The sequence below is a fragment of the Dermacentor variabilis genome, chromosome 2 (assembly GCF_050947875.1).
Source record: "Dermacentor variabilis isolate Ectoservices chromosome 2, ASM5094787v1, whole genome shotgun sequence".
Lineage (NCBI taxonomy): Eukaryota > Metazoa > Arthropoda > Arachnida > Ixodida > Ixodidae > Dermacentor > Dermacentor variabilis.
In genome coordinates, this window is record NC_134569.1 from 204,300,413 (window position 1) to 204,315,903 (window position 15,491).

The 15,491-nt window shown below is 45.0% G+C and overlaps 1 protein-coding gene and 1 pseudogene across 1 annotated transcript; one reads left to right on the top strand and one right to left on the bottom strand.

The window, feature by feature from the left end:
* The first annotated feature begins 502 nt into the window (after window positions 1–502).
* LOC142570635 (uncharacterized) lies at window positions 503–1,667 on the top strand (annotated as a pseudogene).
* A 9,496-nt stretch (window positions 1,668–11,163) lies between these two features.
* Window positions 11,164–13,357, bottom strand: LOC142573051 (uncharacterized). Its single transcript, XM_075682554.1, has one exon. The coding sequence runs from the start codon at window positions 13,077–13,079 to the stop codon at window positions 11,886–11,888; it is 1,194 nt and encodes a 397-aa protein (XP_075538669.1). The 5' UTR covers window positions 13,080–13,357; the 3' UTR covers window positions 11,164–11,885.
* Window positions 13,358–15,491: the final 2,134 nt, after the last annotated feature.

The following is a 15,491-nucleotide window of genomic DNA, read 5'->3' on the forward strand; positions in this document are numbered from 1 at the left end:
ACACCCAGACACATTCACAGGCAGTCCCCTCAGTGCCTCGAAAGGGGTGCAGTGATCACTTATAAGGCCTTATGTCGTGGACACAAGCCTGCAGATGGAAAGGTCATTGAGTGAATACATCAATCGCATACGCAAAGAAGCGCACACACATCAGGACAAGGCAAGCCAGTGATGATGCACCTCTGCTGCAGAATTACTAGGATGCAGCTGAATATTGACGTAAGCACTCAATGTGACACACTGTCTTTTCAAACATCTCTGTGCAGTAGCTACAATACAAGATGCAGGCACAGGGGATAAAAAATGAGATGAAACTACACAGTCTTGTCAGATGACACTGTAAACTGCGTCATGTGTGCAGTAATCAATGAGAATAACCTTGTATAGCCGTCGGCTTCACAAATTGGGCCTCACAATTTACATCTTGTAAATAAGGGGGCTTACTGCGCTATAAACACACAGACAACAGAAGTAGAAGTGGACATGAATGATGATGAGAGGCTAACAATCTCCCTGTGAAATTGTGTGATTCTAAATGCAGCACTGTACTTGACTCAGTTGGATGTCGTGAGAGTCTAAATCCAACTTTTGAAGCATCGTTCAGTAAAGTGACCAGACGTGCCCATTTAGGCGAGACAGTCCCACTTTTGCAGCCATGGTCCCGTTGTCCCACCAAGGTGCTTGTGGGATGGCATTTTGTCCCGCTTTTCTTTCCCAAATGAAGCTTTAGTTGATAAATAGCTCTCAGGATCATCTCCTTTGAAACATGGGTGGTACGAGCAACACGAGCAAGTCTATTTTTCTCCTTTGTCTGTTTTCAAAATCGTACGTGTTCGAAACATCCTACGAAGAAATTTTGTGTCCATCACTAAAGCCAATGGCTTTATCCATCATAGCGTGGCAGCACCAGCTGTCCGTGGCCTACCCAAACTTGCGTCTGCTTGCACGACTGGCTGGATAGGCATGGATATGCTGGACAAGGATTGCTTCCGTGCTGCTTACGGCTCGAAGGCTTGCGTTGTTCAGTGAGCCGCAGCCACAATCAGAGTCAAACTTTTCGACTGCCTTTGTTAACGGCGCTTCAGGATGGCTTTGTTTTTGAATTTTAGGCTTGAAGTTTCGTCGTGTTGCCGGCCACAATGCCGAAACGCAAGTGCAAATTTACTGAACATCTGGGAAGAGAGTATGCGATCATCATGAAGAGTAAGTCAGAGAGGAATGTGCACTGTGATGAGTGTGGGGCAGGCTTTTCCATCGCTCACGACGGATGTTCGGACATAGCAAAGCACATTAGCTCTGTCAAGCACAAGCAGAGCGTGTCGGCTGCTACTAATTCCAGCGCAGTAACCTGGTTCTTCAGACAGGAATGTGCTGAGGAAAAGGAGATCACATGATCGCTCACAACTAGAGCTTCCGATCTATGGGCTGTACTTTAAAGCTTGCGCAGAAATTATTCAACGAAGAATTTTGCGCACAAAGACAGAAGCAATTGATTTGAACGTGCTTGCCCCATCTGCAGAGGAAGAATTGAAGACTGACCTGCAGGAGGCTAAACTTGCCTCAGTTTTCTGTGATGCGTCCAACCACAAGGATTTGAAGGTGCTGCCGGTAATGGAGCGCTACTTCACCGCTGCTGCAGGAGTGCAGACGAAGCTCTTTGGGATTGACACCTTGCCAGGTGAGACTTCAGCCATGATGAGCCACTATATCATGGATGCATTTGAAGCCAACCAAGTCACATTAAAGCTGGTTGCTTTCAGTGCTGACAATGCCAAATGCAGTTTTGGGGGTACTGTGCGAAACGTGAAGAACAACGTTTTCTTGAAGTTGAAAGATTCTATAGATCACAAGATCTTTGGAATTGGCTGTGCTGTACACATTGTACACAACACCATTCAGACTGCTGGCGACTGCCTACCATTGAATATTGAGGCTATGATTGTGAAAATCTACTCGTAGTTTTACATTTACACGGTCGAAGTGGAGTCTTTCAAAGAGCTTTGTGGTTTTGCATCAGTGGAACACCAGCTGCTTCTGGGCTACAAGACCGGGTGGTTGGAATTGATGCCAGGTGTTGAGAGGGTCCTAAAGCTCTTTCCTAAGGACACTGCTGGAGTATTGCATGTGCCTGCGAGGTACAAATGCACCGGTAGAGAGGGTGTTTTCTCTCATGAACAAGAAATGGACTGCAGAGAAGGCACAGCTTAAAGTAGCCACACTAAAAGCCATGCTTGTGCTGAAGGCGAATGTATGCATGATGTGCAAGCAATACTTTGGGCATCTTTGCAAAAAGGAAGATTTGCTGAAGAAGAAACATTCCAATTTGAAGTACCAGAAGTATTAAAGAAGGAGAATGTTTTGCATGGTTTTGTTCGACAAAACGAAAATAGCACTTGCATGTTTGAAATAAAAATGTACGACATTTAAATGGTCTCATTCCTGCCTACCTAACCCCCTCCCCCCCCGTCCCTGTCCCGCTTCGGTGTCTATAAAATATGGTCACATTATCTTTCAGTAACATACATTTATGTAAATTATTCAAAAAAGTAAATGCGTGCCGTAAAATGTGTGGACAGGATTTGCAGTATTGAGGTCAATGCTTATAAATATAGATAACCGATGGTGATAAAGCAAGCCATGAAAATGAATATATATATGTATACATATCTTTTTCTTTTCTTCTTTCAACAAGCATTTTTTACCCTGACAACAATGCCATCTGCTGAGGACATTGCTGATGGCTAGAACAAAAACAGGCCTTCTTTTTTTAGGGGGGGGGGGAGGCAAGTTTGCTGGGAGTTGTGCCTGTCCAGCTCACAGAGAAAGGGGCAAGATGTGGTAAATGCAACAATTGTGCACAAGCTCAAGCATGTGTCACATGGCGGCTTCAAAAAACACCTCTACAAAATGGAAAACAAAGAATGTGCGCAACAAAGAATAGAACAACAATCTCAGTCAATTAGTAGACAGCTGAGGAAGACTAGCTCACTAAAACACACATGCATCAATAGACTAAACCTAGCAAATACATAATTGGTGTAACAGTACACTATAGGCACACTGCAAGTAATCAACAAGGTTTTCAAAATTGAAAGGCGTGCAGTGGAGAAAATGTTGTACTTACACTAAACCTATCAGGAACTGGATTCACACATTTAAAATGTGGACAAATGCCCAGGTGGCTTTCTTAGTAAACAAAACAATAAAATTCTTTACTCAACACACAGCAATTGTAAAAACAAGGACATTAAAACCTTGCTACAGAACACAGTGCCTTTAGATATGAGTGAACAGTGGTAATGTGACGCGGATTAAATGCACGATCACAGTCACGTCATTCTGCAAAGAAGCTATAACGGAGATTGAAGACATCAACAATAGCAGGACTTCCACGAGGTCTTGGTAGTTTAACCTGTAGAATTATATTTACATTCCAAGGTCCGCGGCAGTGTTTTCATGTTCTCATTTGTAATCAATCTTGCACCTCTCCAACACTTCATCACCTTATGTATCTCGAATTATATATGTACACTACAATCCACTATTGAAGGGAGCACAAAATTAGTATTTTAGTACCGAGTGCAACTCAAGTGTTGACACGAAAGCCTTGGCACAGATCAAGCATGCTTTATTTAGGTCTACCTGGTGAAATCGTTTTAATACTAATCAGGTATTCCCTTTTACACTGCCACTGTACAAATGCCATGACATCACCAACATTGTTGCTGTTCACAGTATTGTCAAAAGAAGGAATGCATTCAGACGCGTCAACTGTATTGTGACTTGAACAAAGATGTGTTAATTGCACACAGCAACTGTAAGACAAATCTGTCAACTGCCCTGGAATTTATTTGAAAAAAGAACAATAAAAGGAATTCGAAATACCAACTAAATTTAGCTTTTCTGTCAGGAGTGGGCAAGTACTACAAGCGTATAATGAACTGCGACTTTTCAGGCAGTTGCGCAACTTGCCTGAAAATTCTTAACCTTGATGAATTCCATAATGCAGTAATACAAGCCTAGAAAGTAACCTACACAAGCACAGCTTCAAATGAAATAAAAAACACTGAGAAGTAAAGACAGCCAAATGCAAGTTTCTCCCCAAAGTGCACCTTTTCTTTCCGAAGCTGAAAGTTCACACCTGGGCTTGAATTGCCCTAACTGTCTGTCAGCGCACAACATATGAGGTCGCAGAATGCAACCAAGGCTGGCAAAAAAGGGACAGGAAAACGACCTTGTCTTTGTTTTCCTCCTTTGATTACCTTAATATGTCTCCAATTCCCTTAACGACGCTTCGCTAACTGCAGCTATGAGCCACACACCTGGAAAGCACTGAAACAACTTGAAACACCTGGATAATGCCTACCCCCTATGTGAACAAATTGTTTTCTTCAGTCAGCTGCACTATCGCACCAGCAATGTCAAGAGCCTGTGCTGTTTACCAATGCTTCTAAAGCACACAGCTGCTGATGCCAGTTCAAGGATGGTATTCTCACTTTCAGGCGTACTCTCACCTTCACAGGACTTCACACGACTAGCATTCCTGCCACTGTGCCAAGAATGCTGTCACTCATACACATTGATGTCTCTCACACTTGTATAACCTTGTGATAAGGTATCTCCAAAAATGAACATCCGAGAATAAAGCACAAGGTTTTGCCTGCCCTATAGCTTGCACGAAGCAGCAGATGCCTACTGTCTGTAGGACCACTACAGACAGCATGCAACATACAGGACATGCAAGACATGATCAGTTAGCGAGCATGAATATGTGCTCCAGAATATTAACTTTGGATACCATTAATTTCAGCACAAAATTAACCTTAGCGATTCTGGACATTTTCCAACATGGGAGAACTTAACAATAATATTATCTGTTCACAAGCACAATGTTCTCATGGAGTAAATATCTGAATGCTTGGCTCCAAGCTGCATGAGCACTCTTCTTAACCGAAGCACTATACGAATATGTAGTTTTTTAAATGCTATGCCCTGCCACACCTAAAAAGCCTGAAGACTGAAAAACAATGATCGGCTCAATTTCTAGCTCATAACTACTGTTTGGAAAAATTAAAATCTCATGTCCAAGGTTCTAAACCATGTACAGAAACGAAATGAGGTCTATGGATCCCTTCACAAACCACATACGTAGTCCAAAAGGCCTGCCTTAACTACTTCGGTTCTGGGCATCATTTTGAAAGTTCAAAAGCTTTAAATTTGTTATTTTTTCTGCTGCAAAAAAAAAAAGAAATTAATTTTACTGAGACCTGAAAGTTCTAGATAGGTGCTATTTACAGCACTGTAAAGCTTACGCATTAACAGTAGTTGCAATGGTTACACATGTGGCATGCATGAGCATTTAACGAGATGGCCGTTACAGCACTTCTGCTGCATGAAAATATATGCACCGGCTATAAAAGCTAACACAAAGCCTGCAACTTCTGAAAACAATGTGCGAGGAATTCCAAGCAGGACAAGTACATGAATGCTCTACTTAGTCCTCAGCAAGGCATCAAATTAAGGCATCAAAACATTGGCGCATGCATGTATGCATGTTAACCGACGGTGAATTAAATCGGCAGCAGTTGCAAAGAAAACAGACTGTTCAGTGACCCCAATGTAACCCTATAGTATATCTATAGGATTCTTCCGCCAGCTCAATGCAAATTGCTAGGTGCATGCTAGCTGAAACGTTCAGCCAAAACTTGTGAGTCAGGGCTGAATTTTTGTCAGCACACTGTCATTTATTATAGCTGACCAGTAACAATACAGAACGGTGGTTTGACTAAAATTTTCTTAATCTTCATGCTTTGGAGTACAGCACGAAGTGCAACACGATCTGTTTGTAAGGATTTCCACTAGGAAAATTGTGCATCCTCAAGCAATATCACTGCATTCATTTACCCCTTTAAAGGGGTTGAGACACCAAATTTTGAGGCTATAAAAAGCATGTTGTAGGCTGCTTCCGTATGCAAGGACACCCAGAACGAGGTATTGGACGCTGCAAACATTTCAAAATAATTTTAATTGAGCTCCAAAGAGTCATTAAAAACTCCTTCTCGTAGTCGAGACCCATCGCTAGCGCGGCAGTTACTACGTCACAGAGGAGGAACGAAAATATTGACGTCATAGCACACCAGCACAAAAACGTGACGTATGATGAGTAGCGATGAAATGCCGATTACGGAGCCTGCTGAGCCGAGCAACCGAGCATAGCCTCCACTACGACCGAGCTACAGGCATATAGAAATCCTTTCTTAATGCAAAGAAGGGGTAAGGCGTGCAGACACGGACACAAGAGGAGAGAAGTGGACAACACGAACGCAGCACGCCGGCCCGCGAACGGCAAACAGGGTATGCGGCGTTCGTGTTGTCTGCTTCTCTCCTCGCATAGTCGCGTAGTTCGGCAGCTCGGAGCGGACTCTCCTTCGCCTAGCCTTTCCACGTTACCGGCCCGTCCACGTTACCGGCACGGAAACTCGCCGCACGCCGTTTGCCGTTCGCGGGCCCCCGTGCGACGGCGGTTTTGCTCGCGAACGGCGAGATTTCCTTGCCGTAGAGAGGACGCGCCCGGGACCCATTTGTGCGGCAGCCGTACGACGAAGCGGCCAATCAGCGACCGAGGAGTGGTCGCTCTGGCATCGACGGCAGCTTCACCACCTCTGATCGTTTGGCGCCGCCGATATCGTCGCTAGGCCTTTTCCGGTTCACTTCAAAGCTAAAGCTTACGGCGCTTCGGAATGAATCACCGACTCTCACAAGCCGCAATATTTTCTTACCGTTGTTGTCGCTCTTCGCAATAATTATAATAATCGCCACATGCACTTCGAATCGCCAGTGGTTGACCTCTGCTGACAGAGCACGCGTATGCGCGAGCAGACGACGCAGCATAGTTTTACGTCACTATTTTTTGTGGGCCACGTGACCAAGCCATGTTGCGTTTCCTCCTCTGTGACGTCATAGCATCCCCCGGAGCCCAGAAACCGAAACCGAAATCGCTCGGTATAATAATGCTATTATTAAATTATTTATCGGATCTATATGAATCCCGCTGTGTGTATCGTGCTCCCTGAAGCATGACGCAACGTTTGAATCAACAAACGCATGAACGAAAATTTTGATGTCTCCACCCCTTTAAGGGCTCACATTAGAAAATTAAAAAAGAGAAAGAGAAATCTACTATAATGGCACACTTCTCTGATGTGAGGTACTTCAAAAAACATGGCTAAAACCCAGAAATATGTACGCAAATAGTGTCAGAAGTCTCGTTCAATAAAAGATGATGATAGAATATCGACCACTAGAGGATGGGCCTGTCATAAGCCAGAAAGGGACAATCACTTCCTGACAAGCCGAGGTTGTCAAGAATTCTGAAGAGGTTAAAAGGAAGAACATTTATAGGAGCAACAACTCGACTTGGGTGAGTTGGTTCATCTCGCGTAAAACTTGAAGCAGCGCAAAGACGATGAAGACAACAAACGGAAACACACAGCAGCTAAAATTAGTCAGATGATTTACAACAGCACTCGTCCTGTTGTGTGTTTTTGTTTGTTGTCTTCGTCTTCTTCGCGCTGCTTCACGTTTTAGTCAAGTATTTATAATGTCATAGAGGCACTCTACGATGAGTGCCTCTACAACAAAATAACCTTGATAACGAAGGATTCCACACATTCTCGCTGAATTCCTATCGATTGTATGCATTGTGAATGCCTCTACAGTCAATACCACTACAATGAAACACCACTACACCCCACTCTGGATTGCTGACAGATATGTCACAGATGAAAACGTCGTGTTGATCTGTTTGATACTGATATGAGTGACATGTCATGAACAGAAAACAGAGGAACAGAGGTGAAGGCAGCAGTGAAACAGTGTTAAGTTCAGCAATCTTCGCTTGCTCTTTGTAAAAATGTTTCCATGAGCTAGCAGTCCGGGAAGAAAAGGCCCAGCAGTGGTTTGAACCAAATATTATCTTCAATTTCAAGCCTGCAGAAAAACCATGAATTATGATGACAAGGGAGCCAATATAGCACCATCAAACTCTTTGTAGTTGTACCTTGCCTTTCTCCCTGATTTTGCCACAGGGCATGTCGTGAATCGAGATATCCTAAGGTGAACTGCCATCGAAGATACGGTTATACAAAGTGCACAAAAGAAAATTAGCGACTTGTTTCACTAAGTACCTCTTGAATTCGTATTAAAGTTTTCTTTCTCTGAATGTGCCTAGGATGCTTTACTGCAATTGGTATGGTGCGTGATCTTAATACCAAAGTGACTTGTACAACAAAAGATTTTTGAGACCCCCAAGTACTTTGTTGTAAACCATCTGGCTGTATTTCCAGCTGCTTTTCATTGTGACCTGATAAGCAAAGTGGTATGAGGAAAGCCTACATGGAGCAGATAGGCAGTGATGGAAACATAAAATTACATAGTTCGAGGAAATGCATCTTATGGTGCGTGCTGCTTTTCACTGATTCAAATCTCAAAAGAGTCTGAGCAAAATGAGTGAGTGTTGTGCGTGCAAAGCAAATTCCGGGGCAAGTGTCTTTACAGTGTCGAAAAACAAGACATCTAACAACAACAGTTAGTACATAAACAAGTACATGAGACACAAGAGCGCCAACTTCTAAGTACACTTCCTGTAACGCCCTTTTCTCTCAGGGCCCCTCAATTTCTTTTCAGGTATGAAAACCTAACGAAGTTTAAGCATATATAAAAAATTTTAGCAAAGGCATTCTGAAATTAAGAACAGTGTAGGTTAGAGTAAAAGGACTGAATGGCACTGTTAAAGTTGAATCTATGCTAAAAAGTCCATGAAGTGAACAGTCATCTCTGTCACGCTACAAGATCAGAGTAAAAAAAAGTAGAGAGAACTACAAGATTTAGTAGCCACGAATGTGTGTAGCGTGGCAAAATATACACAAGTTGTAAGCATCTAGTGCTTTATTTTAGTTCCATTTGCATGAATCTTAAAGAAGCACATACATGAAAATTTTCTAATTTCCTTTAAAATGGATAGCTGTTTTCCCAGCAATTGTGGCATGAAGCCAGAATTCAGCAAGTCTGCAGTTAGTAATTAATTGCCTCGCTTATCTTTTTGCAACCAGTTCAAAATCGTGCCAAAGGCAGTGTGGCTTTTGACACGATGCAGAAGCCAGGTTAAATCATACAAATAGGAGTCAGTAGTACAACACATCACAGACCAGTGCACCTACGTGGTTGTGCGGCTGGTATCAGAGTGCATGATGCAATAAGAGAGGAGACAAAGCGTGACAATATTCTAAAAATTAAGCTAATTGGTAGCTAGGACTCCGACTTAATTTGAACGCAAGTTTGCAAGGATATCTAGCAGAACAGCTGTGTACCAAAGAAAATGTCCCATGAACTACCAAATAGATGAGGCCACCACTTTGTCCATTATCGTTACAACATTTACTGGAAAGGCATCTACTACAGCTGTAGTTGGTACGTGCTAGCACTACAGCCACTTCTGTTTGACTAAACTGATCTACTTCCCGATCACCTGTACACTTGCTCCCTATACTTCCCTTGACATGGCCACTTTTTTCAGCAACAATTAAAATGAACATGTCTGTGTCATCAATCAGGTAACTGAGAAATCTGCAGAGCACAATCAACCTCTCTGTATGGCTTTTATAGATAATGAAAAGGCATTTGATTCAGTAGAGACACCAGCAGTCATGGACACACGGCGTAATCAAGGAGTAGAGGAGGCATATGTGAATAACTTCGGAAACATCTACAAAGATTTGCAAGCCACCTTGTTTCCTAACAAGAAAAGTAGAAAATTACCTATTAGGAAAGAAGTCAGGCAAGGAGACAATTTCTGGAATGCTATTCACTCTATGCTGATAAGTATTCAAGTTAATAAAATGGGAAGGCTTAGGAGTGAGGAGCAACAGCAAATATGTCAACAACCTACAGTTTGTAGGTGACACTGTCCTGTTCAGCAACACTGGGGATGAATTGCAACAAATGATTGAGGACATTACCAGAGAAAGTGTAAGATTGGGGTTGAAGATTAATATGCAGAAGACAAAATTAATGTTCAATAGCCTGGCAAGGGAACAGAAATTCATGAACTCCAGTCAGCCTCTAGAATCTGTGCAGGAGTACTTTTCTCTAGGTCAATTACTTACAAGGGACCCTAATCATGAGAAGGAAATTAACAGAAGAATAAAAATTGGTTGGAGTGCATATGGCAGGCATTATCAAATCCTTACTGGGAGTCTACCACTCCCATTGAAAAGAAAACTGCAAAGTCATTGCATTCTACTGGTGCTAACATATGGGGCAGAAACTTGGAAGTCAACAAGGACCCTAGAGACAAAGTTAAAGAACACGAAAAGAGCGATGTAACGAAAGATATTAGGTCTTAGGTGTAATTTTAAGTCAGAGGTAGGAAAGAGCGGTGTGGATCATAGGGCAAATGGAGATAGTTGATATTCGACATGTCAAGAGAAAAAAAATGGAGCAGAGCAGGCTATGTAGTGTGTAGGGCCGGCACATAACTGGTGGACCATTAAAGTTACAGAATGGGTAGCAAGGCAAAGAAAGCGCAGTCGATGATGGCACAAAGATTAGGTGGTATGATGAAATTGGGAAATGTGCAGGCGCAAGTTGAAATCAGCTAGTGCAAGACAGGTGTAATTGGAGATTGCTGGGAGAGGCCTTCATCCTGCAGTGGACATAAAAAGAGGCTGATAAAGAAGAATAGCGCTTCCGAAACTAAAGCAAAATAAATGACTAAACTGACTACAAGCAACGGGACTGGCCACTACTCCATCTTGTGTTGTAAGCCTTGTGTTTGGCTGCTCTACATCAATTTATACCTTCTGCCCACAACAGCTTTCACTACCAACACATTAATGTAGAGATCCTACTCGAAGTAAGGGAGGTACGATAAAGCTTGATGTAAGTTTGCTGGTCCTTTGAAAAGCAAGACTAATGGCATGTTTTTGACATTTGTAGGCATGTAATTCAAGTTAGTAACTATGTCATCCCTCTGAAGCTGTCTACCTATGCCTCATGTAGCCACAGTAGTCTACAAGCATACATCATCATGGAACAGTTTGACAAGCAGTAATAATATTGCTGACCCTTTGTGTTTGATAAGGCTGTTTCAAGAGACGGTAACTACAAGACAAGCATTTTAACCAAACACTGCGTAAATTACAGAGATGCTAGTGATGCTTGAATGCACAGGGCATGGCAGGAGGCAAAATATAATTTGTTTCTTACTGGCAGCACTTTCAGGCCTGATGCAGTCCTTCCATTGAGAAAAAAAGAAAATAGTGAACTAAGCCGAGCAGCCAAGAAAATAAAACCATGGTGTTGGCAATACCAAACAGAGCACGGCTGCTTGCGAGCCCCCAGCGCTTGGCTTCTACTCATATGCTAAAGCCACAAGCAAAGTAATTTACAACAGACAGCATTACCAACTACTACATTTCACAACAAATACCTATGTAACATATAACTCTTACACAATGGAAAACGAGGACCAGGAACACACGCCGTGCCGTAACATATATCAATGTGGACACAAAATAGTGCAAGAAAATGCAGGTTAAATATCTGCGGGTAACACAGTCCTAATGACAGTGACGCTAAACACGCATTAAATATAGTGAACCATGAGAGTACCAGGCATGAGTGAACATACTGTCACACGAACAAAACCAGTACAAACCGGGAACAGGGTAAAAAACCTAATCAACACCCGACCAACGTTATCCGCATTTACCGACTGGGGATAAGCTGCTTTCGCTTTAACTATCACATGTGAGGGGCACGCACTGATGCGTCGCTACCCACGTTGGTCAATCACTTACTAAACCGCGCGTAGTCTTGCGGTCAGTTTAGCATCGCCAGCGGCCTGCAGCCACCTGGTACGCGACTGCTACAAGGCCCCACACGAAAGCACACGGTTTGCGCGTAGCTGGCGAACCACCCGAACTCTGCACGCGGTCTTCCGAGGGCCCCGCATGCTGGCTTACCACGCAACTCGTGCCTGCCAAGGGCACTTGGACCACGCCTCGCTTGCCAGGCGTCCAGTATCCCGGGAGGAGCTCCGTGTCGGTCGCGCAGCGTTCCATGGTACGCGCGTAATACACGAGCGCGACGACGTGCGAGCACATCACGCTAGAACGGCACGACGGCTGCCGCTCCCCTCCGTTAACGTACACGTCGAGATCGGCCAGCCTCTCGACGATGCCGTAACCGCAGCGCTCGGCACTGCTCGTGTGGACGGCCTCAGACACGGCGGCCCTGCCGGGGCCGCTGAGGTGCGCCAGACCCAGCTTGGCGACGAACAGCGGCGCCGTCGGATCGAGCAGCGTGAGCCGGCCCAGCTTGTCAGAGTCGTCGAAGTAGCGCAACTCGTCCGCGACGAATCCGACGACGTGCGCGCCCACGCCGAATCCGAGCAGGTGGATCCGCGCGAGCTCGAATCCGTGGTCGTTGACCAGCCCGCTGAGAGTTCGCGCCACGGCACGCGCGACCAGGCGACTGTCACCGGCGGCTTGCTGGTACTGGACGCTGTCGGCCGGCGCGGCATGCGCCGGGCAGTAGTAGATGTCAGCGGCGCGGCTGCCGTCGGCGCTGTCATGACAATCTGCGTTCCACACGACTTCGAGAAGCGCGTCCGATGGTCTGTGCCGCCGATGCGCGGACACCAGCGCGTGGGCACCGGCCGCCAACCTCGGTGGCAGACCGTGGCACACGACTGTAAGATTCGCGTCGCCGAGTCGCTCTCCGGGCAAGTTACCGTCGTAGCCGGCAGGTAGAATGAGCGGTGCGAGCTCGTCACTTCCTGGAAGCCACCACCGAAATGTTACGTTCACGTCGCGCGCTGCACGAGGAACGAGGTATGACCACGAGCCGCTCACGTTAAACGCGCCGTAAGGTTCGCGCGTCACTTTTCCAAGCGCGAATTCCTCGCCGCCGAACGGCGCAGGTCGGAACACGGCATCTCCGGGACACATTCGCACTGCCGCACTGGCAAACGCGGCCGTCGTTGTTATGGCGACGAAGAGCGCGCGGACGGGATACATTTTGCCAATCTACTGCCGCTCCACCGGACGAGCCAATCCTCGTAGTAAACGAGGCAAGGCTTAGCACACCACCGCACGCCGGCAAATCTGACGCGTCTGTGGCTGGTAGACGGTATTCCCCACGTCGCTCTGGCGTCGGCTTGCGAACTCCCATTCGGCGTGGGAAACAGCACTGAAGGCGTTCCAATCGTCATTCAATACGAAACCACGCAGACACAACGAACGAAAGCTACGCGCGCACGGGAGCAGCTCGAATGCGCGACCGGCGCTCCGCTCCGCATACAACAGCAAGAGGAAACCACTAGACTAGAGCGTACAATAGCGGAACACGCCGAACAACGCTCTCCCACTGAGGCGCCGCGTGTGGAAAAATTGTGTGAGGGCGCTGCGAGCGAACTGGATCGCAACCAGTTCGAACGAACTGCGAGCGAACTGCGCTGCGAGTGAACAGCGCTGCGTGCGAACTGGATCGGGAACCTCAGAAGAGCATCGCCGTCGATAACAGAAAAAAGAGGAAAGCAAGAAAAAGAACTCGCCATGCAATAGGCTACATAAACATGCGGGGCGGCAGAAAAAGGGAAAAGTGGACAAAGATTGAGGAGCAGTTACATAGAGAACAAATAGGAGTGTATGCGGTTACAGAAACGCCCCTTAGAGACTCGGAAGAGCAGCCAGTTATTGAGAATTATGTTTGGGAAGGGTGCGACAGAACCAACAGAACTAAGTCGGAAAGAATTAAGGGAGGGGGAGTCGGAATGCTCATCCATCAGGCAGCCAAATGGAAAAAGAGTAAATTCACAATGTCAAGAGCATCTTGGGTTATCAGGTACAATGAGTGGGAAAAAAACTTGGCTTGGCATTACATATTTGTGGACCGGAAATAATTGCACAGAGAAGAATAAAGAGTTAGTGGAATGCATAAGTGCTGATATTAAGGGTTTCAGGAATAGTGCTGAAATTGTCCTATTAGGTGACATGAATGCCCACATACAGGACGTGGGAAGTGGGAAACCGGCAATCGACCATTGATTACTGTCTGATGACAGAAGTAATTCATGACAAGTTGAGAGAAATGGTCATTGATGAGGAAGGGCATAGCAGCATAGGGAGTGACCATAAACGCATCATTTTGAAAATGGGATATGTAGTTGGGAAAGAGAGCAACATAGAGTTTCTAAATAAGTACCCTAGAGGGAAATGTGGCGCTAGTGTCTATCGGGGCTCTCATGAGCGTTGCCTCAACCTACATGGGAATGATGGGAAGTACAGGCTTCGGATTCACTTCGATCTTTAGACTAAGTGCTGTTTGCTTGCGGCGCAGTAAACAAAGTTATACTCAAATATTATCGCGTAAAATCTCATTTTATTTCTGCAGTATGTTATATAATGTACAACACGCTACATAAACTTTGTATGACTTTGAGATGAAAGAATGGTTTACTATGGTTTATCACCAGGAAACACCAGGTATGTATTCTTGTGCGTACAGTGTACCAGACTAGTACACTGTACTTGTGCGATTCTGTTTCCGATTTAACGCCAGAGAATAATTATTTATTTATTTTTGCAACAGCAATAAAAACCGCGCATGTACTTATATAAAATACTCATGAAATATTTATGGAAATAATTCTTTCTTTTGTGAGAAAGTGTTGCGCCCTTGAGCGAAATGCTACAAGTGTCGTCTGCTACGACACTTGTAGACTTTCCTCTCAAATGACAGGCACTTCGAACTCTCTCGCTCTTTCGAAAGGCTGCGTCGGCTATCACGATTGCTGAACGTCTTGAAGTATTTTAAGCACATCTGCTGCAGTGCTAGCTTGGACGTTAGTGGCCTCCTACGAGTATGCTTCGTCATATTTTATATTGACGTACCGCTTCCGAAGCGTTATGGCGTGGCTTTGCACTTACCCTTTTTGCGACACTAGACTACAGCCAGGAAGCAGCAACCTTTCCTACCACAAGTTTGCGTTCTCAAAGTCCTAAAACACGCATTTCAATGAGCGCATAAACGAGCAATGCATAATGAAGCCCTCAATAAAATTTGATTGTCAAGCCACTACAAGTACAACTGTGTATGTCTTGTATCAGTAGTGCCTTATTTTTACTATTCTGAAGTTTCCTAAAGCACATAACGCTACAGCGCCAACCTAACACACTTAAACCAAGGTCCAAACGCTCAAAACATGTTCTTTTAACGTTTACGATGCCGTCGCTTTCTGTTCAGGGCTTCGATACCACACCGCGACACAAACATCGTCCCAGTCGCTGGCCCAGCGCGCTATCGCCACTTCGAGCAACATAACAAAGATAGAGAGCTTTGCGTTTCACAGTCCCACTGCAGGTTATAGCAATTGCGCACGGAGCGAAACCAACACTGCAAAAAAAGATTTGTAGACTAGTTCGCCAGTC